Raw genomic sequence first — 21,325 nt, forward strand, 5'->3', positions numbered from 1 at the left:
CACGCTTAACCCCCCCTTAACCGGCGGCGCCGCCTGGCACCGGTGGCGCGATCGGCAGCGTCGGTTTTAAACCCAGCGGCTGCGATTGCGACACGCTGGCCACTGCTCAGCGGTCGTCTTTTTGGCGTCAGGATGGCGAGCTGGCGCCCACGATCTATGCGCTCACTCACAACAAAAAAATTCACCTACCTTTTTTTTTAAAATAAAAACTCAAAATAAAGGTAAAAAAAAAAGGGGACCCAACAATGGAAGAACATGGGAAGGATCATCCCAACCCCAAAAATGCCTGAAGCGGGCATTCAAATTTTTTAGGGGAGCGGAGCCTTAGAGCTGAGCTTTTCTTTGTTGCCATTTTCCGCCTCATACGAGAAAGGAAGCAGCAAGAACTCACTCTCTCACTCACACTCTCTCAATCTCTCCTCTTTGCTTCTCTCTTTCCTCTCCTCCTTTCGATTCGAGCGAGAGCTAAAGAACAACTTCCAGGAACTCTGGACGAGAAACCTTGTTTGGTTTGGAGGGTAGGATTGATTTAGATTGATCATATAAGGAGCGCCCACATTTCTATTTGGGCGATTGCGCGACCCATTTTGGTCCGCCCAGGTAAAGCCCAGCTCTTTTATTTGTGTTCTTCGTGTTCTCCCCATCTTTTCTCTCGCATTCGCATGAATTTGTGATGACAAATCCATTGACGGGGCCATGCTTGATCAGGTCGGCTGGAAATCGTCCACTGCCAAGGACCCATTTGAGCGACCGAGGAGGATGATGGAGGTGGCGAGCACATTCGTCGACAAGTCCCAGCAGCAGCAGCAGCAGGAGAGCGGCGCCGCTAAGAGGGCGGCGGCTGTGACGGCGTGGGAGCCCGAGACTGGCAGCATTCTCGACCCGTTTCATATCGAGGACCTCTTGGATTTCTCCAACGAGGACATTGCCGGGCCGATTGGCGAGGAAGTCCACCACCAGAATTCCATCGCCGCTGCCAGCGCCGCTCCCATTGCTCCTCCCGCCGCGCAACAACATCACCACCACCACCAGCACCACCATGGCATCGAGCAACAGCCCAGCAACGAATTCCCCATCGATGTAAGAGCCATTCACTTCTATTTCCTCGCGTTCCCGCTGGAAGAACACCATCTAAACGTCTTCTCTTTTGTTCTTCCAGTGCGATGAGATGCCTGAGCTGGAATGGCTCTCGAGCCTCGTCGACGATGACACTTTCACCAACATGGGCGATGAATTGCACAAGAGTATGTTCATTGGGAGCAAAGGATCGAGCTTCGCAAGCTCCTCCATCATCAACAGCAGCGCCGCCACCAACACAACCACCACGAACAAGAGAAACATCGACAGCCTCCTCCTGCTGGACGACATCACCACCACCACCACCACCACGACGATCGCCACGACGGGCAGCAAAGATAAGTTCCAAGTCGGGAGTCCCATCTCGGTGCTGGAGAGCAGCAGCGCCACCTCGGGCAGGCTGGCGGCCGCCAAGGACTTGTCCGTGCCGGGGCGGCCCCGGAGCAAGCGGCTGCGCAGCTCCTCGACATGGAACACGAGCTCCTCGTCGCTCATCAATCCGGGCAGCAGCAGCAGCAGCGGTGGCGGCGGCGGCGGCGGTGTCGTGGGTGGCGGCGGCGAGGCCATCATGATCATCAACACCACCACCGGGAACAATGTGACGAGCTTCTCGTCGTCCCCGGCCACGAGCTCCATCTCGGACAAGGACCTGGCGTCCTCGGACGAGCAAGACGCGGTGGAGTCGTCCACTATCAAGCCCGACACCATCACCGCCGGCGGCTCGACCTCCTCCGCCACCTCCCCCTCCTCCTCCTCCGCCTCGTCGCTGTGCAACACCAACAAGACCTCCATCGCTGCCGTCGCCACCGGCAAGCCGCCACTGGGCTCCTCGATCATCGCGTCCACGAACGGCCCAGCCGCCGGAGGAGGAATGACAATCGGAGGAGTGGAAGTCCAGCCACGGAGGTGTACGCACTGCTTGAGCCAGAAGACCCCGCAATGGCGAGCCGGGCCCGAGGGGCCCAAGACGCTGTGCAACGCGTGTGGCGTGAGGTTTAAGTCGGGCAGACTCTTCCCCGAGTATAGGCCGGCTCTCAGCCCGACCTTCCTGTCCGAGGTCCACTCCAATTCCCACAGGAAGGTGCTGGAGATGCGGCGCCAAAAGGAGTCGTCACATCCGCGCTTCTTGGGCCCGAGCCCGCGCAGCCCGAGCTTGAGCCCGAGCTCCAGCTCGGCCCCGGCACCGACCGGTGGAGAGGTCCTAGACGGTGGCTTGATTTACAACGTCGTGCAGAGCTAGGCGAGGGAGAGAGCGGAGGCTTTCTGGCCAGGATACAGGAGAACCATGTCTCTGGGATGGTTTTGGCTTTGCGAAAGTTGGCGGAGAGCCCAGTTTTGGGATTGGATTCATTGGATTGATCACCAATTCGTGGTCTGCTACTACAACAGAGCTCTCGGGCATTTGTTTTGGAGATGGGAGAGCTCGAGCCGAGACGAGCGAGGAAAGTTTGTAGAAGGGACGGGGAAGCATCCGTCCGTGTGCCGGTCTGGTCGGTCAGGGCAGGATTGATTGTCCATTGCAGATTCAATGGGGCAGGGTAGGGGTGCCAGCATACGGCGCGAGTACGGAACTTATGCCGTGTGATCGGTGATCTTCTTCTCTCTCTCTCTCTCTGGCGCCGCTCGCTTTGGTTTTCTTTTCTGGTGGACTTGTCGGTGATCGATCATCGTCATTGTCATCGAAGTTGAGTCGAGTCGATTCCATTCTCTCTCTCTCTCTCTTTCTCTCTACTTCATATTTTTTTTGCTTTTTTCCCAGCTCTCCCTTTCCAACGTAGATGGCTAGCAAAGCTGCTTAGTTTAAGCTCTGTGCCCTCCAGGGACAGGCCTTGTCTTCCAGCTTTAAGTTAAGAGATTGATGATGAAGAAAGTTGATTGATTCTAAACTCTATGGTTTTTGCCGAGAAGATTTTGGAGGTATTTTCTCTTTCACCGCAATTACCTGTTCAAGGCGAGTGAATGTGGGAAGTGATTTCAACTTCTTGTTGCTTGTTCGTGCACGGACAAAACGCTGTGCTTGTTGCGCTGGCTGCGTGCAGCAAGCAAGGGCGATCCGAGCTGTGCTGTGATTGCTGCTTGTTTTTAATGCCTATTCTCTTTCCTCCCTCTTCCAAAAAGCTGAAAATCTGCACTGCACACCACCATGTCCATCCAGTCTTCCCCGGTTTGTAGTGTTTTTCGCGGCGTTCTTCCCTCTTTCGTCCTCATGGGCTGGGCTGGGCTGGGCTGGGCTGGGCGAGAATTTGAATTTCAATTGCAGCGAGCCCAGAGAGATTGATGAAAGGTGGCGGAAGTGGCCGGGAAGATATACTACAAAAAGAAAAAAGAAATATTCTGAGCAAGAAAAATATCGCCGCATTCACGACAGTGCAAGGGGAGAGAAAAAGAAATCCCTTGTTCCTATTTCCTTGAATGCTTTGTGTGGTTTTGGAATTTGCGAGTTTCCGATAGCATTTAGATCGAAAGAAGAATCAAATTATGAGAATTTAGCAAAAGAAAGCTGGAGAATATCATGGCATTTTTCTTAATTCCTTTCAATGTTTTCCAATCCTGATGATGAAAATGCAGCCGCTAAGGTCCCCCCCGAATCCTCCCACGGTATAATTTAGGTGGGACATTGCATCCATACCTTGAAGTAGAAGGGAAGGTAGCGAGTTAATGTTGTCGGGTGCTCCATAGAAAGCGACTCAAGGCCGTCTGTGTGCGCCAACCCCACTGGGACTGTGCTCTATGCCTCGTGGTGTCGGTTGTTTCCTTGGAAAGAAAAGAAAAAATCAACTCCAAAATTGTTGTAATCTTCCAGTTTGTTAAGATAATCTTGATTGATTCGTGGGTGGCAGCAGATGCAAATGGGTCTGCGCCCTGAATGTAAAGTCGTTCTCCGGTACGTGCCATGCAAAGGTGGCAAAGCGCGCATGCATGCATGTGGGGGTCAAGGTTTGAAGTGTATAATTTTGCGGCGAACGTACTCCGCTTTTGTTGTGGTTAGGGCATTTGTTTTGACGGAGGTGCACGCGGGTGCGAACATGGGCAGTGCAGAAGGAGCAATGCAAATTTAACCATTTCTGGGCACTTTGGCCACATGCATCCACCTGAAAGCAAACTTATTTATCATCGCAAAGATATCAGCGGGGAAAAGAGGGGGAGGGAAGAAAAAAATGATTTTCTGCTGTGCAAATTGCAACCTTTGGTGTGTTGCTGCTGGCTCGATAATCAAATGAGTTCCTGATTCGATCCACCAGAGCGTGCAAGTGCCTGGATTATACTGGGCCGCAAAGAAATGTTTAGAGAGGCCTAGTGCTCGCAAATCGCGCGGTGTGATCCTTGAGGAACTTGTAAAGTACTTGTGATAATCCACAAGCTAAAAGAAAAGGAGAAGCGAGGGCCAAGTTGGCCAGTCCAAGATGCCATCATTCAATTCCAATTCAATCCCGCGGGGGTGGACTTGACAAGAAATGGCGCCTCTGCGACGCGCATGTGCCACAAAAGGCGTCAAACAGCTGGGAAGTTTAAACTAGAACCCTAATCCACACTTTTAAACAGAAAAAAGAAAAAAAAATCGTTCGTACGGAGACCTCTGTACGGCACGTTGCGAATGAGGTCCGGGTTTCGAGTTCTCGCGGATAAGATTAAAAATTTCCAAAATGGCTATGGCGGGCATTGGCATTGGGCTAGGGTATCGGCCGCGATGGAGGTGGAGCGGCGCTGGATGCCGCAGCGCTGGATTCGGGAGGGCCGAAGTCCAGCAGCTGGACGCCGTGCGCATCGGTACGTTCTCGCAGCAGCAGCAGCGCCGGGGATTGAATTCCGGGAATGGAGGCGCCGGGGCGGATGCGGTGCTCAAGCAGATCGAGGACATCGGGATCGGGCTAAGCCAGATATCGCGGTGCCGCATTTCCGGCCAGAATATCCAGGAGCGAGTGAATCGCCTGGTGGACAGGCTCGATTTGCTGACCAAGGGCGTGGAGCAAGCAATGTATGGTGGAAGAAGCGTCCCACCGCAGCTCTTGGCGGCTTTAAATGTAAGTTTTCTTCCTTTGCCTCTTGCGGTGGTGGAGTAGCCTATAACTCGTGTTCTTTGGTTTCTCTCTTTCTTTCAGGCTCTGCAAAGAGAGCAATGCTCGTTGGCTAACATAATTCGCCTGGCCACGGCCTCTACTTCCATCGTTCCTTACGCCGACGAGGACGAGGAAGTTGTGGCTGCGGAGTTAGTCACCGACAAGTCAAGCGAGGATGTTATGAACTCGTTGAAGCGTGAAAGCGCGCTCGTTCCTGTCACCAAGCCCGTTTATGAGATGAGTGCGCCAGTCACCAAGGTCAGCAACCAGCCATCTTTCTTGCTCGCGTCTCACAAGTCTTTTGTGCGTTACGTAGCGATCGCTTTATTCACTCCTCTCTCTTGTTTTCGTTCTAGACTGCGACTATGGCTTCCGTTCGAGCGGAGATTGAGCGACGAGTTATTCAACAGGTACAGCTGAACGACCCGACTTTTCTCGTTGTCGGTTACTACTTCATTAATGACGCTCCTATTTGGTGGTCGTTTTTTTCAGCTCACGGCCAGGGATGTTGGAATGTTTAACGAAGAGCCATTGAATTTCGGACAAAGACCGGGGGCCGAAGACATTACTGGTTTGGACGACGGAGTGAAAGCGTTGAAGTCTGAGGTACAGAAAGCGGAGGTTGCGGAGCAGCAGCTACGCAGGCTTGAGACAGCGCTCGTCCAAACAGTTCCTCTGGAGGTTCATGAGTCAGTGGTAATACTTTATGAGGCATTTGCGTTTTGATCTTTTCGATATATAAAATGTGCCAGATAAAAAAGCTACAGGAGTCTTTACAAGAAACGCAGTCCACTGTGCTGCAGTTGACAAGAGAGCTGGCCGAGAAAGAAAATATTCTGAGTACTGTGAAGAAAGATCTCCTCAAAGAACAAGGGGAGTTTGTGGCCAAGGTATATGTATCTGATGTCTTTTTCATTAACTTACTGCTAAATTGCTATGCTTTCAAAGGTGTCTCAGCTGAGAGGTGAAATTGCCGAACGAGCGACCAACATGGAAGACCTGCAACTCGCTGTAAATGACGTGGTGGAAGAATTTTCTCACGGACTGCAGGAAATACAGAAAAAGGCAGCAGTGCTGGCAGCTGAACTTGATAATAAGGAGAAGCTTTTGAATCAGTTAAGGAAGGATTGGAAAGCCGAAACAAGGAGCCTGCGCAAGAAGCTGGCCAAGGCCCGGAAACAGATGAAGGAGCTCGAGGAAATAAGACAGGCCGAACAGGCGGAGCTTAAGGAAGCAAAGAATAGAATCGTTGTGTTAGAAGACGAGCTCACTATAGTCCGGAAAAACTACGAGGAAGCTGAGGAAAACAGGAGAAGGCAGAAGCAGGAATCTTTGGCCAGAATGAAAACTTTGATTGCGGAGATGGTTAAGATCTCACGGGCGAGATCTCAGAGAGAACTACAGGTTGCTGAATTATTGAAAGACGTGAGCAAAGAACAAACTCGTCGCCGCAAATTGCTACCAGCTGGAGGATTGCCATCTAGTGACAAGATGAAAGCCCTTCAGAGCTTTTTCTCCCTCATGAAGGACTTATTGTCACGGACGAAGGCGAGCGACGACAAGTAATGAGGACGAAGAATCTCACACGTCTGCTGGGATGTTGCATGGAAACGTCGTGCTTGCCGGTGAGAACATATTTCCTTTTTCGTCGATGGAACGTATCCTGGCTGTATATTTTTCAGCCTTCCACCACCTGGCGCATACGCCTTTGTGCAAAGGAGAGCGGCATTATCACTCTGGTCCTGTGCACTGACACTCAGTCGGGGATCCGAAACAACTTGCGGTCCTTCCGCGTACGATCTGCCTTTTGCCCACCTGACGATATCGAGGTCTCCAAATTACCAGTAAGTATCGCTCCTCGTGTTGACCCTTAAGGTATTCCGAGAGGTGGAGGACAGGTTTGAAAGGGACACGATGCATGCCTGGAGCAGTAGGAGCCTGCAACGCTGGTCATTTTTCTCGTCGTTGCTCCCTTTGAGTAGCTTTGTGATTCCAAAGTCTGCTAGTTTTGGTTTGTAGTCAGCGTCTAGCAGAATGTTGGCTGACTTGACGTCTCTGTGCAGGAATGGCGAGGATCACTCTGATAGAGCTTGGAAGCGATCCTGTAGCGGCGGTTCCAGTCCAGACTTGTGACTCTTTCACTGTGTAAGACGTCTCCCACGCTGTCATGTACTCGACGATGAGCAGGTCCCTATCAGAGTTCCAGCAGCAGCTTAACAGCCTGACAATTCTCCGGTGTCTCCAAAGTTCTGACTTAGTAGTCCTCACCGAGGAGACCGGCCACTCCCGATAACGCTGTTCTCGTGATGATGGTTAACTTCGTGTGGAGCGAGGATGGCCAACAGATGTGTTCTGATACTGCTTTCGAGTTTATGTAGCAGCCGAAATTTTTTCACATGAAATGCCACCTTCCGTGCATCAAGAACCAGATGATCCGTGTTTGGCTCCTTGGCAAAAACGTCAAACGGACAATCTCAGTTCTGAACTTATGGCGCATGAGTTCCAGCCTCTCCAAAGCCTTTTGCACGTCCACCACAGCCTTCTCCTTGGAGGCCGTGATGTTTGATTCTCCTCTTCGTGAGCTACAGTATAAGTCAGGGCACGCCACTGCTGCCAGATTGAATACTTGTCTTCATCGTCAAAGATGAACTTAGGCAACTCTTCAGTGGTGAAGCAATTGTCTTTCCAAGGCCGTCTCCATAAAACTCTTCATTATTGTTAATCGCAGGTAACTTACAAGCCTGGTTCAAGTGGCTCCTCAGAGGTTTCTGGTTAGCCATATTCATGCAAAGAGATTCCGCGTACTCCGCCCTTTCCAAACTACAAGAATCCTGTCAAGCATAGATTGGAAGATGAGCAACGTTCCGGGAGCTCAATCCCATCTGTAAGCAGCATGTCCTCAAATCTTGATCCCCCGATATTGGTATACTTTCCACCAGTCCCGCTTCCTAAATCTTGAGCAACTGTAGAGGGGTTGTGGTTCCAGACACCAGCCAGGAGTGAGTGGATGCAGCAATGGATGAGACTTAGAACCTCACGAGGAATTGTGAGTTCATCCATCTGTGATTTGATCGAGTCGCTGCTGAGCCTTTTAAGCACGGTCGTGTTGGTACGCATTCATTCTATTAGATTTCTTTTTCTTGCCTTCTCTTGTGGAGTGCTTTGTTTTCTTCTCTCTCTCTCTCTCTCTCTCTCTCTCTGTCTCTCGCAATTTTCCACGGCGAGTTAGATTTTATTTGGTGGTCTTCTTCCTTTTTCCAGCCTCAGCGACCTGTTCGAACTGAAGACAGACAAGAACTTCTTCATGTGCTTTAGGAAGTGTCCGCATTTGTTCTAATTTGACAACCATAAAAGTATACTTGAATGTAATTAAATTGTCTTTCAAGGTCGACAACGAAGAAGTTCGCCTCAGGACGAAGAAAGACGAGTAGTTTCAACTTATTCAAGACAGTGAATGTCTTGAATCTTATAAGGAGATCGTTGGCAAGAGCGAAAGGAGAGCCTCAAGATTGTGCAGGACACAGTTGACCTCTAAATCGACATCTAGATCTGAAGTGTGTCATACCTGAATGTTGTACAGAGCAAACAGATCACTGACCTTGTGCAATATTTTGAAGAGAGGTTGGAGCTGAAGAAGGATCAGCAGCTAGATACACACGAGATTTGAAAAGGAGCTTCTCGGCGCGCACAAAAGCTGGAAGAGGTAAGAATCTGGGGAAGGAGGATTCCAATCTAACGACAAGTTAAAAGTCCTTCAGAGCTTATTCTCCATCTTGTTGTCACGGACGAAGGCGAGCGGATTAAGACGAACGTTTGGGAAGCTGCATGGAGACGTCCCAGACGTGCTTGCCGGTGAGAACATTTCCTCCGTTGTGCATGGAGAGTAATAAGCTTCCGGTTGTAGTGCTTCAGCTGGCCTCTTAGGCCACCAAGTTCGGCAGGTTTTCTGGCAAGTGTGCCATCAAGCTGCCGTTGAGCCTGTTGGAAGAGAGGTTTGGTGGAATAGATGGTTCATCAAACACATCAAACTTTTGCAATTCCAGGATTTTACGTCAGGCTGTTCATTTTTGTCCTATCAGATCTGTATCTATGGAAACGGTGGCTTTTATTCTATGAAGGTAGTTCCTTGGCATTTGAGAAAGAGAACTGGAAGTGAATACCAAGATCCAAGGAGAGCATGCAGTTTTTGAGAGCATAGCTTTGCTGACTTACGGGTGTCCCAGACGAGCGGATGGAAAAGCATTTGGTGGAGCATTGGGATTATACCCTCATGGGTTGTATGAGATAGAGCACATTTTTCTCTATCTGCGGAAAAAATAATTTTGGCGACTTAGGTTAGTAGGGTTTGCCCATGGGCGCTGCTGGATTCATCAGAGTCTTCTTGCATTCAACAACATCACCTGGTACCTATCATTTAGGCAATGGCGCTCAACTTATGTATCATGAAAGTCAGTGAATCTTCGTAAGGAAATTGGTGCAAAAAGAGACAGCTAATATTATGTAGTAGGTGCAGGACATTGAAGAAAGGCTCAAGGTGAAGAGAAGAAGGGCTGGAGAAGTATCAGCAGCTAGATAAGCAGAGGAGATCTCTAGAGTATACGAGTTTTGACAAGGAGCTTCTCAACGCGAGACAGAACCTGGAAGGGGTAAGAGTTACGGGAAGGAGGATTGCCATCGAACGACAAGATGAAAGCCTTGAGAGCTTTGTCTCCATCACGAAGGCGAGCGAATGAAGACGAAGAACCTCACACGTATTCTGGGATGCTGCATGGAGACGTCGACCCAGACGTGCTCGCCGGTGAGAACATTTCCTCCTTTGTGCATGGAGAGTAACAAGCTTCGGGCTGTATTTTTTCCAGCATTTCCACCACCCGGCGCATCGTTGGTCTTTCCTCTGGAGACGCCTTTGTGCAAAGAAGAGCAACGTCGAGCAGCATTATCATCTGGTCCTGTGCACTGGCGCTCACTCGGGTATCCAGAACAACTTGCGGTCCTTTCGCTTGCACTCTGCCTTTTACCCACCTGACGATATCCAGGTCTCCAAATTCACTGTCAACTGGCCTCTTGCCTGTCACTAGCTCCAGCAGGACGACTCCAAAGCTGTAAGTATCGCTTTTCGTGCTGACCTTCAAGGTATAGGTGTACTCTGAGAGGTGAAGGACAGGTTGGAAAGGAATTAGCTTAGACATGATGCATACCTGGAGCAATGTAGCCGTAGGAACCTGCAATGTTGGTCATTGTCTCGTCGTCGCTACCTTTGAGTAGCTTTGTGATTCCAAAGTCTGCTAGCTTTGGTTCGTAGTCAGCGTCCAGCAGAATGTTGGCTGACTTGACGTCTCTGTGCAGGAGCGGCGGGGAGCAATCGTGATGAAGGTATGATAGAGCTTGTGCTGCTCTCAAAGCGATCCTGTAGCGGGTGTTCCAGTCCAGGTTCGCGACTTTCTTGCTGTGTAGGACGTCTCTCAGGCTGCCGTTCGGCATATACTCGAAGATGAGCAGGTCCGTATCAGCGTTCCAGCAGCAGCTTAACAGCCTGACGATGCTACGGTGTCTTATGTGGCCCAAAGTTCTGACTTCGGACTGGTACTGGTAGTCATCACCGAGGGAATGATCTGATCGTGATATCTGCTTCACTGCTAGAGAATGTCCGCTTGCCAAATCAACTCGATACACCTTCCCAGACCGGCCAGTCCCGATAACGTTGTTCTCGTCGAGCTTCTCGATGACAGTTAACTCGTTGAAGAACAACCTTTGGAACGATTTCACTTTCCAACGGGGTGGCTGTTTCACGAGCTTGAAGTGGCGCCAGCAGATGCAGAGACTGCCAGTGAGAAGCAAGACGACGGCTCCAACGATAACAACAACCGAGATCAGTGTAACCGAGAAGCGACTCTTACCGCTGTTGGCACTTCTGCTGCTGCTGGTGGTTCTTGCATTGGAGCATGCCGAGTCTTGGCAGAGATCAGGATTTCCAAAGAAGCTATCAGCCGAAAAGCCTCGAGTCCAGCTCTCAGGAATACGGCCGCTCAAGTTGTTATTGGAGATGTTCAAGCTGGACAGCAGAAGATTTCCCAGAGCAGATGGAACGTCTCCACTCAAGTGGTTGTTGGAAAGATCCAGCATGTTGAGCCTGGAAAGGCTAGCCAGTGACGATGGAATCGAGCCAGACAGACTGTTTGCGGAGAAGTCAAGTGAAGTGAGCCTCACGCAGTTTCTAATATCTGCTGGTATAGCGCCGGACAGACGATTGTGAGACAGATTCAATGCTTCCAAAGAGGCACAGCTCCCAATCTGGAATCCGGAGATTGAGTTATCCGAGGCCGTCAACTCGATCAAGTTCGGCAGGTTTCCCAGCTCGTCCGGTAAACTTTCGAACTTGTTACCATCCAACCTCAGAATTCCTAGCTGTGCAGCGTTCTTGATATCGGAAGTCACACTGCCGTTGAGCCTGTTGGAAGAGAGCTCCAAGACGGTCAGGTTGGGGGAGGCCCAGAGCTTTGGCGGAACAGGGCCTTCGAGATGGTTGTCTTGCAGCCTCAATCGCACCCAGCTTTTGCAATCGCTGAAGCTCTCAGGAATTCCTCCCGACAGCATGTTGCCGTACAGGCTCAGGTTTTGCAGAGCATTTCCACCGCAGATGAAAGGTGGCACACCTCCGGTAAGTTTGTTTTGTGAGAGTGTGACGTAGCTGAGCCTGGCTTTTTTTCCTAGGGACTCGGGGATTTTACCTGTCAGGTTGTTTGCGAATGCTGTGAATTGTTCGAGGTTTTCCAAATCCGCAAGACTTTCTGGGATGCTACCTGTCAGGCGATTCAAGTGGAGATGAAGTATCCGCAGATTTTTTAGCCCTCCAACCTGTGTAGGAATGCTGCCAGTTAAAGCGTTCTCGGAGGCATCCAAGTCAGTAAGCAGCATGAGGTTGCCAATCTCATATGGAATCTGACCCGAGAGCTTGTTTTTGTAGAGCTCGAGCATCTTCAGCTTAGGAAGGTACATGAGCTCAACCGGAATGCTGCCGGTGAGATTGTTGGACTGGAGCTCGAGGTCTTCGATCTCTTTTAAGGCACCTAGCTCGGGTGGAATGGTTCCAACGAGGCCGCAGTTAAACAGATACAGCCGGACAAGCCTTGTGAGATTGCCAAGCTCGGGAGGAATGAAGGCACGGAGGAGATTAATATTGGACGAGACGTCGAGAAAGGTGAGGTTGGAGAGACGGCCGAGGCTGGGGGTCAAGTTCGTGAAGAGATTTGCGCTGAGGACGAGCTCCTGGAGGGTGGTGGGAAGTTCTCCAAGAGCGTCGGGCATGGGTCCAGTGAAGGCATTGTAGGAGAGATCCAACCTGCGAAGTGGGAGATGACCGAGGATCATGGAGATGTTCTCCGGGAGTGGGCCGCGAAACCAGTTCTGGCTCAAGTCGAGATAGACGAGCTTGCTGCATCTCTCAAGCGAAGGGAAGGGCTGGTCGAAGTTGTTATAGGTGACTCTCACGCTGGTCAGATTTGGCAACTCACAGATAACTGGAGACATGGTCCCGTTGAGCTGGAAGTGCTCCAAGTTGATCCCAACCACACCGTCGTCGCCATCGCATTCGATTCCCTTCCAGCTACAGACCTGCGGATTGGTAGAAGCGTTCCAGCTCTCCAGAACGTTGCGAGGATCGACGATGCCGCGCTTGAATTCCAGCAGGAGCTCCCGCTCGGTTGCTGCCCGAGTGAGTGGAAGAATGGCGATGGCCAGGCAGAAGGCAAGGAGATCCCGGAGCCATTCCATGGATGAATGAGCGTCAAAGTCCTCACTAAAAGAGCACGGGACTTGGACTAGCCGGCAGTTTTGACGAAAGAGAGCTTGTTTTCGTTTGCGTGCTAATACTACTTTCTTTGCTTGTAATGGATGCACTTCTTCGAGAATTGTCGCCAATTTTCAGTCACAGGCGCCGAGCGATCGGAGCTTGGCATCGGAGTGGGCAGCGCCAGTTAGTTCCCATTTGTTTGGCAGTGCCTTTTAAAATCGAAGATCGCAATCGGGCCTTGAATGTAATCGTCGGGAATGCTTCCAGGCGGAGAGAATGTGGCCGTTTGCTTGGATCTACTTGGTTATGAATAACCAGAGCGGCATGATGGAGGACTACACTACAGCATTTTCCTCAACAATTCATTTTGTGTTTTAGAATGCTTGTGTTGAAAAGGCAAAGAGATGGTTTGGTGAAACCTTTCTGCAAGCAGACATCCCTCGCTTACATTTACCCTAGAAGCTTATTCTTCCAACACGTCGCAGCACCAGGGAATCCATCGGTGCCTCACTTTCCCAGAGACAAGGCCCAACCAATCAAATGTCATCAACGAAGAGACTTTGACTCTTTGAATAGTTAATACAGATTATACAATAATAAATGTATTTTTGGGAGTGGGTATATTTAGAATATATTTGGATATTCTAGGATATTTTACCATTTAACTGTTGTTATTCATTTAAATTTATAAACATGTTTATAATTTATAAAATTTTTTAAACACTTTCTTGATATTCAAAAAGATTATTCTTGTGTTTATAAATTATAAAGAATATAATATAAACTTCCATTTGATCAATTAGATTAATAAATAGGAATAACACCATTATTATGCAAACCAAAGCGTTGTTACATGCAATGTGCAGAAAATTATTTTTTGTTGTTATTTCTAAAAAGTTTTAAAAATCTTTTAGTGTATATATATATATATATATATATATATATATATATATATATATATATATATATATATATATATATATATATATATATATATATATATATATATATATATATATATCTATATATATATGCACATATAAGTGGAGAGATATGGAAAAGAATTCAGAAAATTTGGCAGTTATAAAAATAAGATCTTGTGCATTGTATTGCAGCAGCACTTGGTTTGTTTTTGTTTTCTTAATATTTTACTATAATATATAATTTATACCAATAATAATAAAAAATGATAATTATGATAATACACAGATGGATTTCTTTTGTGGGTTCAAGACATTTCTCAAGAGTTTAATCCACAGTGGGCCATGCTCTGGGCATCATTTGAGGTAACAAACTTGATCTCTATATTCTATTCCCGAGTTGATGGACAAAGACTCACTCCTCTCTTTTGTTTTCCTTTGCAGCTGAAAACAAGCATAACTACATTTCATTCATAGATAGAATGATCTTCTAACTTCCATCACCAATAATCCTAAGCACAAAATCAAGAGGTGTGAAGCAAGTAGATTGGACCTTTATTAGGCCATGCAAGGTTGGGTCCAGCTCCTCCCACAGTTGTACCTATAAGGTCCACATGTAAAATTACAATGCCATATACTATTATTTACATAATGGGATTTTAGTGGCTACCAAATTATACCACTTTTAAATTAACATAAGTATGCATACTTCTGTATTCCTATACTGGTGATGATTGGGCACTTGCTTTTTGTGTAAACTCTTTAAATTTATCCTATTTAAATTTAAGGGCACTTAACTCTTACTATTCATGTGCCTTATCTTTAAACCCTTTTGAAGTCACTTCTTTAGTTGCTTCATTTTTTTTTTGTTTTATTTTTCTAAATCTATTATATAGATCATCATTATTGTAGAAATAACTAAGATACCCACAAGATTTTAATTATCAAAATGATAGCATGAGGCCATAAACCATTTTTTCTCTTCTTTATGTTCTTTGGTATGGTAATAGAGTCCTCTTTTGCAGCAATATTCTCCTTTATCTATGGATTAGTAATTCCTACAATTACTCAATGCTATGTGGCTATAACTGAATAATTAAACTCAATTGATATTTGGTTTAAATCCTTTCCTTCCTACTACCAAACCTTTCATCTAATCAGATATTTTTTATGGGAATCTCAGGAATGATATGTACCACTTATTTGACAGTGATTACTAAATATCATTCTTGGGATAATGCCTAGTGTCTATGTGAATTTCTTATTTAAGGATAGTGTTATAGTGTTATAGTGGTATAATAATTTAAAAGTAACAACTCATGGGGATTAAAGTTTTCATCTAGAAGTCCTTCAGCACTCATTTGAGCATTCTGACAAATGCAACAATGCTCTTTAGTAATTGCATCATCTATCACACTAGGAATTATGCTTATAAGTTTTTGAACTTAATTTATAAAGAAACACATATATATAGAACCTTTGTATGTTTTTCTAAAAGTTGGTTTTAGAATGAATATATATGCTATGCATGTTTTGATATGTATCAAGTTCTTTTTGTAGTTAACTAATAAGTTGTTAATATTTTTTTATGTTTGTATATACATTTATATTTAAGTTTAGCATTTGTATTTTGATTAAATATTGTTTCCTACTCCTTTGGTGACACTCATGGGCCAATTCCATACTAGAATGTGCAATCTAGTACCAGAGAGAAACTCAAAGAACTTAAAAACTTGTTGGCTTGATTCTTGCTAATTCCAAGTGATCATAACATCTAAAATAGCATAAACAAACAATATTTCAGCTCCCTATGGTGGAACAATTACTTTATTTAAGCAGCTCCACTCTTGAATATATGTTAGACAACTCTTCAGGTAATTCCCTAATTGAATGATGCATTTGATGGATAAGATATGACCTTTCATCAAGATCTTACAACACTAGCAGTAACTCCATCCCAACTAAACCTAGTCTTTATACTACTATACTTTGTTATAAGCTCCTTTTGGCTCTTCATATATAGCTTGTTATAAGCTCCTTTTGGCTCTTCATATATAGCTTGTTATAAGCTTCTTTTGGCTCTTCATGTGCCAATTTGTAGCAACGAGGGAATAAAACACTAAAAAGTGCTAAATGTTGTAAATATAAATTTGGGTATCAAAAAATATTTATTGACCAATCACTCTTTGCTAAACACTCTTTTTTTATTGTCATGATAGCAAAGGATTGGTCCCTTTATAATTTCCACTTGAGCTAGTTGAGAAAATGGTTATTGCATATGTATTTAAATTGGATAAATATAAGGTAGGAACCCCTATGTGTTTCTTGTTGAGCATACTCAATCTGGTCTGAGAAACTCATATTATTGGCTTATATTTGATAATATCACAAACTCCCATTATGTGGAGTTTAGTCCCTCAATATTATTATGTGATAGTTTACTATATCTGCCAAACACCCTCACTATCATGTCCCATGTGTTAGTCCCATTTCAGTTCCATATGCTATTTATGGTAGGTGTCTAAATCAACTCAAGAGGCATATCTACAAAATGTAGAGAGTGTTTTGAACATCATAGTGTTGTTTTGGTGTCTTAAGTCGCAATCTACCACCATTCCATATTTAGTAAGTTTTCGAGTTTATCCCAATGTATGGTTTGACACTATTTTGCATGTAAAAGCTAGATATAGGGAGTTGGTGCTTGTAGAGGATATTGAGTGTGTATTAGACTTTTATTTTGTAGCATAACAAGTTTAGAATTTAACTTTAAATTTAGTTGCATTACATTAACTATGGGAATATGCCCTATAAAGCTACTAAAAAACTAACTAGTGTTGGCCATTACAATGCTAGCTATAGTGCTGGATGTGCATTAGCATGAGAAATAGATTATATAAAGAAATAAAACCCTAGGAATGACTTATCTTAGGTTTACTTTTAAAAATTAGACCTCTTTAACCGTTTTTAAAACTCCTTTTCTAACCCTAGTTTTTATAGTGACTATACCATAATTACTCTATAGTTTCTTATAAAAAAACACATCCTAAACTTAATCATCTAAAAACTTATATATACACAAATTTTTATTATTATGAGGTCTAAGTGTACGACTACGATGCCATATCCCAATATTAGTATAGTGGGATTTTGGTGGCTGTCAGATTGATTTCAATCCAGACCACTTGCTCCTGTATATAAATTAGGGTTTTTGGGCTAATTGATATGCATATTTTCTGTATTCCCTTTACATATTCCATGCACTCATATTGGTGAAGGTGAAGGGCACTTTTGATTGTCCCTAAAGAGTGCTTGGATTTGGGATTTTGGTCTAGATCTAGCTTTTGCATTGTCTAAATCTCCCTTTCTTTCTAGCTTTTTTCATTTCTTTTTTTTTTGCTCTTTCCTTTTCATTCATCTTCATGGCAAAGCAGCAATTTCCTCCTCCTTTGACCTTGGAGTAGCAATTAGTGCAATTGCTCGATGCTATGTGATTGCAATTGAAAAATCAAACTCAGTTGATGGTGGCATTCACGACACATGATACAGTTCCTCTTGCTCTTAGTGCCAATCTTCGTGTTCAGCCGGATTTCTTTTGTGGGAATCCTAAGGATGATATGTACTATTAGTTCGATCATTTTATAATGATTGGCGCATATCAGTTTTGGGATGATGCTCAACATTTGCGTGAGTTTCCCACGTATCTCCAAAGGACAGCATTGCAGTGGTACAATAGTTTGAGTGTAGCCACTTGTAGGGATTTAAATATTCTCCCGGACATCTTTAAATGTGATTCTGGACATGCCAACAATTGTAATAATGCTTTTCAACAATTGCATCATCTTTATCAAGAACCATTTGAGTTGGTAATGCAATTTGGCATTTGTTTCTGAAGTCTCTTGCTTCGTGTAGAGTCAAATATGTTAGAGTGGATCAAGTTAGAAATGTTGTAGCCAGCACTTTGTCAAGATTTTGTAGGATTTGTGTATGCACTTGCTCCAACCACCCTTGATAATGCCTTTTGCTTAGCATAATATTATAAAACGTTGCCTCTTCCACTTCTTGTTGCATGTTCTTCAGCTCCACTTCCTGTGGGAGATGGTCCTATTCCAATGGAGATTGATGTTGTTTCTACTCGAGTTCACGGATATAAGTGACGATGTGGCCGTGTTTGTGATGTCCGCTGCTGGGTGTGTGATGAAGTTGGTTACACTTATTAGCATTGTCAGCGTTTTTTGGATTGGTGGCCTCCATTTCCTGGATAGAGACCTTAGCATCAATAATGTTTTATTAGTGCTGCTGTAGTGGAAGATCTAGACACTAAGATGCATCTAGGAAACAAGGAATCATATGAGTAATAAAGGGACCTTGCATGAATAAGTTAGTGACCCCTCTATTTTTCTTTTGAGAATATCATTAAGAGGTTCACTCTTCATCTAATGTTTACTTTCTAAGCTCGTTTTTATAACAAAAGGTCTCTTATTATTCTCTTCGTGTTGGTTGATACAGGTTGAGTTTATCTTTTATTGCTCGACCTATTACCACACATTGCTGTCCATATTTACATTGTGTAGTAGAGCTAATTTTCATTCTTTATAGTAATGGCCATACACATGTATATGCATGGGTGAGGTGGATCTAGTTGTGCATATGGGCAATCTTGAGCTTGGATTGCAGTCATTATAGGTGATGCCAAGTCAAGCTTTTGACCTCATCCTTAGTATTGATTAGTTATAGTGTGATCATGCTAAATATGATTTTGAGGTTTCTCCCTTTTATCTTATATTTTCTTATATTTCATCCATTCTTCTCACTTCCATACCTTTTCATCCCTTTGCTTCTACCTCTGCTTTAATTACTTTTGTCTCCCCATTACTTCTTTCTATATTTCCATCTTATTCCACTCTTTTGTTTTTCAATCCCTTTGACAGTCTTTGTATTGCAGCGGTTGACTAGCTCATGAAGGAGTATGCCGATCTCTTTGAATTTAATTTATCATTTGAGGCCAAGATTACCACACATCATCTGATTCCAACCGAGGGTGCTCATCCAATCAAGGTTTCTATTTGTCGTTGGTCACCCAAAGAGATCAAGATTTTATGTGCAAACGTCAAGAAAATGTTGGAAAAGGGTGTCATTTGAAAGTCGCAAAGTACTTCGGCATATGAATTTCATCTTGTGATGAAGTATAATGGGAGTATTCATTTTTGCATCGACTGTCATCCATTAAATGAAGTAACAATCCCGAATGTGTACTCTCTTCCTCACACTGCTGATCTCTTGGATTATCTAGGGAGAAATCATTAGTTCACCAAGCTAGATCTTGCTTTTGGGTATTGGTAAGTACCAATGGCCAAAGAAAATATTTTTAACACTTCGTACAAAAGAACCAAGAACAACTAATACCATCTATAGATCTACCAATGTTTCCTTATGATGTTCCTCCAAATCCTAGCCCATTTACGAGGGAACTCTGATAGTCTTCTATTATTCCAAGAGGAGGGGATGATAATAGCTCCAAGTGTACAGTTATTATGGATTTTGGTAGAGGGATATTAACATAGAGGGATTTTGGTAGCCGTCGGATTGGGTTCAATCTAAACTATATGCTTTTGTATATAAGGTACGGTTTTTGGGTTAATTGATATGCATATTTTTTATATTCCTTTTCTATATTCCATGCACTCACATTATGAGTTTTGAAATAAGCTTAAGCTTTTTTAAAATTATATATATTTTGATATAAATTTGTGGAAGAACTTTTAAGGGTTATTTGAGTCAAATATATAATCTAGTGTTTTTATTTAAAGCCTTTTGCTTTGTGTTGAGTTAAATATGTCAAACTAGATCAAGTTAGGCATGTTATGGTCAAAATTTTATAGGGTTTATGCATACACTTACTCTAATAACTTTTAGCAATGCTCAATATTAGCTACTGCAACACTATAAAATATCACTTCACCCATTTATAGCTGGATATTCTCTAGCTCTATTTCTCATAAAGGATAATCTTGCTCTAATGGAAGTTGATGTTTTTACTACTATTATTCAAGGACTATAATTAGGATATAGTTGTGCTTGTGGAGTTCACTATTGGGTGCAAGACAAGCTTGGCCACACATATCATCAATGTTTATGTGTTCAAGGATAAGGATGAAGATGTGGGTATGGTTGTTGTGTTCACTATTGAGTGTAAAATGAGTTTAACCACACATGTCATCAATGTTTCTTGAATTGACATTCATCATTTCCTAGGTGGAACAACATCCTATTAATGTTGTTGTTATGAAATGACTTGACAAAAAAGTTCTTTAGAGAAATATGAAATTAAATGAGCAATGGAAAGTCTTTGTGCAAATAAGTCAATAACCCACCATCAAAGGGTATATGTGGTACTAGTTCACCCATTTATCTTTTATTGTTTAGCATATTACTATATGTTATTGTTTGCATTTACATCATGCAGTAAAACTAATTTTTATTCTCTATAGTAAAAACTGTATATATGCATATGCATGGAACAAATAAACATAATTATGCATATGGGTGATTACAAGTTTGAGCTTCAATCATTGTAAGTGGTTCTTAATCAAGTTTTTGATTTTATTGGTGTTTAATCAAGCTTCAATACAAATGCACTTATAACAAATATAATTGCGAATATTAAAAGTTACTTGTTAGCAAATCCTTTTAAATATTCTTCTTTTATTACCATGATAGTAAGAAGTTGGTATTATTGGCTCCCTTTATCAACCCCTCTTATTCAAATGTTAACAAACTAGGCTTAACATTTGTACTTAGCCAAATAAATATAAAATAGGAACTCCTATGTGTTTTTTGGCTTGGCCTAGCTTTTAATTCTTTTTTGCTATGTCTTGTACTAGCTTGATAAGAACCATTATATATTAAATATTATTCCCTAAATATCACTATATGATAACTTATTATATCCAATAACCACCCTCACTAACATACTCTATACTTCTTCAGTTTTATTAGCTATTTATGGATAGTATCTAGATATGCTAGTGAGGTATATTTGCAAAATGTAAAAATTATCCTGAACACAATATTGTTATTCTTGTGTCTAAATTCGCAATCTAATGTCATTACATATTTAATAAGTTTTTGTGATTGTTCGTCCCGTGTCCAAATTTGCAATCTAGGGACATTCCATATTTAGTAAGTTTCAAGTTTATCCCAAAGATTAACTCCTAATGCTAAGGGTGGCTAAGGGTGAAAGCCCAAAGCATGTGTTCCTTAAAGAGGGGTTGCAAATGTATAGTAGGGATAGTAAGTAGGTTTGATATGGCTAACCAACCTAAGATGTAATTTAGCTTCTGTTTGCATGCCTGTCTTTGTTTTGCGTCTGGCTTGAGTTTAAGCCCAAGTTTCATACCATGCTAGTGTAAGCAACCAAAGGGAACGACTCGAGAGACGATCCGTTGGGGTTCAAATATAGAGGGAAAGGGCCCATGAACAAG

General features: G+C 43.9%; 3 protein-coding genes across 4 annotated transcripts; 2 read left to right on the forward strand and 1 right to left on the reverse strand.

The window, feature by feature from the left end:
* The first annotated feature begins 246 nt into the window (after nucleotides 1–246).
* On the forward strand, nucleotides 247–2,966 carry LOC112343481 (nitrogen regulatory protein GLN3-like). The gene is made up of 3 exons (XM_024667010.1): nucleotides 247–600; nucleotides 709–1,080; nucleotides 1,160–2,966. Exons 2-3 carry the CDS (start codon nucleotides 760–762, stop codon nucleotides 2,315–2,317), a joined length of 1,479 nt encoding a protein of 492 aa, XP_024522778.1. The 5' UTR covers nucleotides 247–600; nucleotides 709–759; the 3' UTR covers nucleotides 2,318–2,966.
* Nucleotides 2,967–4,724: 1,758 nt separating this feature from the next.
* On the forward strand, nucleotides 4,725–7,563 carry LOC112343485 (cingulin-like). Of its 2 annotated transcripts, none has more exons than XM_024667023.1 (8): nucleotides 4,725–5,099; nucleotides 5,178–5,393; nucleotides 5,492–5,545; nucleotides 5,628–5,831; nucleotides 5,888–6,025; nucleotides 6,084–6,760; nucleotides 6,818–7,146; nucleotides 7,199–7,563. In XM_024667023.1, the coding sequence occupies exons 1-6, from the start codon at nucleotides 4,728–4,730 to the stop codon at nucleotides 6,699–6,701; spliced, it is 1,602 nt and encodes a 533-aa protein (XP_024522791.1). In that variant the 5' UTR covers nucleotides 4,725–4,727; the 3' UTR covers nucleotides 6,702–6,760; nucleotides 6,818–7,146; nucleotides 7,199–7,563. The 2 variants fall into 2 exon arrangements, with proteins under 2 accessions (XP_024522791.1, XP_024522790.1); XM_024667022.1 differs by having other exon boundaries at nucleotides 6,818–6,979.
* A 2,047-nt stretch (nucleotides 7,564–9,610) lies between these two features.
* LOC9640861 (receptor-like protein kinase 5) lies at nucleotides 9,611–13,042 on the reverse strand. The gene is made up of 2 exons (XM_002993281.2): nucleotides 10,334–13,042; nucleotides 9,611–10,281 (listed from the first exon to the last, which is right to left on the reverse strand). Exons 1-2 carry the CDS (start codon nucleotides 12,903–12,905, stop codon nucleotides 9,881–9,883), a joined length of 2,973 nt encoding a protein of 990 aa, XP_002993327.1. The 5' UTR covers nucleotides 12,906–13,042; the 3' UTR covers nucleotides 9,611–9,880.
* Nucleotides 13,043–21,325: the final 8,283 nt, after the last annotated feature.

This window comes from Selaginella moellendorffii, unplaced genomic scaffold, assembly GCF_000143415.4.
Source record: "Selaginella moellendorffii unplaced genomic scaffold, v1.0 SELMOscaffold_152, whole genome shotgun sequence".
Classification (NCBI taxonomy): domain Eukaryota; kingdom Viridiplantae; phylum Streptophyta; class Lycopodiopsida; order Selaginellales; family Selaginellaceae; genus Selaginella; species Selaginella moellendorffii.

Excerpts from the sequence above, each read along its gene's own strand:
- LOC112343481 (XM_024667010.1), top strand. The coding sequence starts at position 760 with ATGATGGAGGTGGCGAGCACATTCGTCGACAAGTCCCAGCAGCAGCAG. Across the intron at positions 1,081-1,159 it reads GCAACGAATTCCCCATCGAT|TGCGATGAGATGCCTGAGCT; the intron begins GTAAGAGCCATT and ends TTGTTCTTCCAG.
- LOC9640861 (XM_002993281.2), bottom strand. The coding sequence starts at position 12,905 with ATGGAATGGCTCCGGGATCTCCTTGCCTTCTGCCTGGCCATCGCCATT. Across the intron at positions 10,282-10,333 it reads CTACGGCTACATTGCTCCAG|AGTACACCTATACCTTGAAG; the intron begins GTATGCATCATG and ends TTCACCTCTCAG.
- LOC112343485 (XM_024667023.1), top strand. The coding sequence starts at position 4,728 with ATGGCGGGCATTGGCATTGGGCTAGGGTATCGGCCGCGATGGAGGTGG. Across the intron at positions 5,100-5,177 it reads AGCTCTTGGCGGCTTTAAAT|GCTCTGCAAAGAGAGCAATG; the intron begins GTAAGTTTTCTT and ends TCTTTCTTTCAG. Across the intron at positions 6,026-6,083 it reads AAGGGGAGTTTGTGGCCAAG|GTGTCTCAGCTGAGAGGTGA; the intron begins GTATATGTATCT and ends ATGCTTTCAAAG.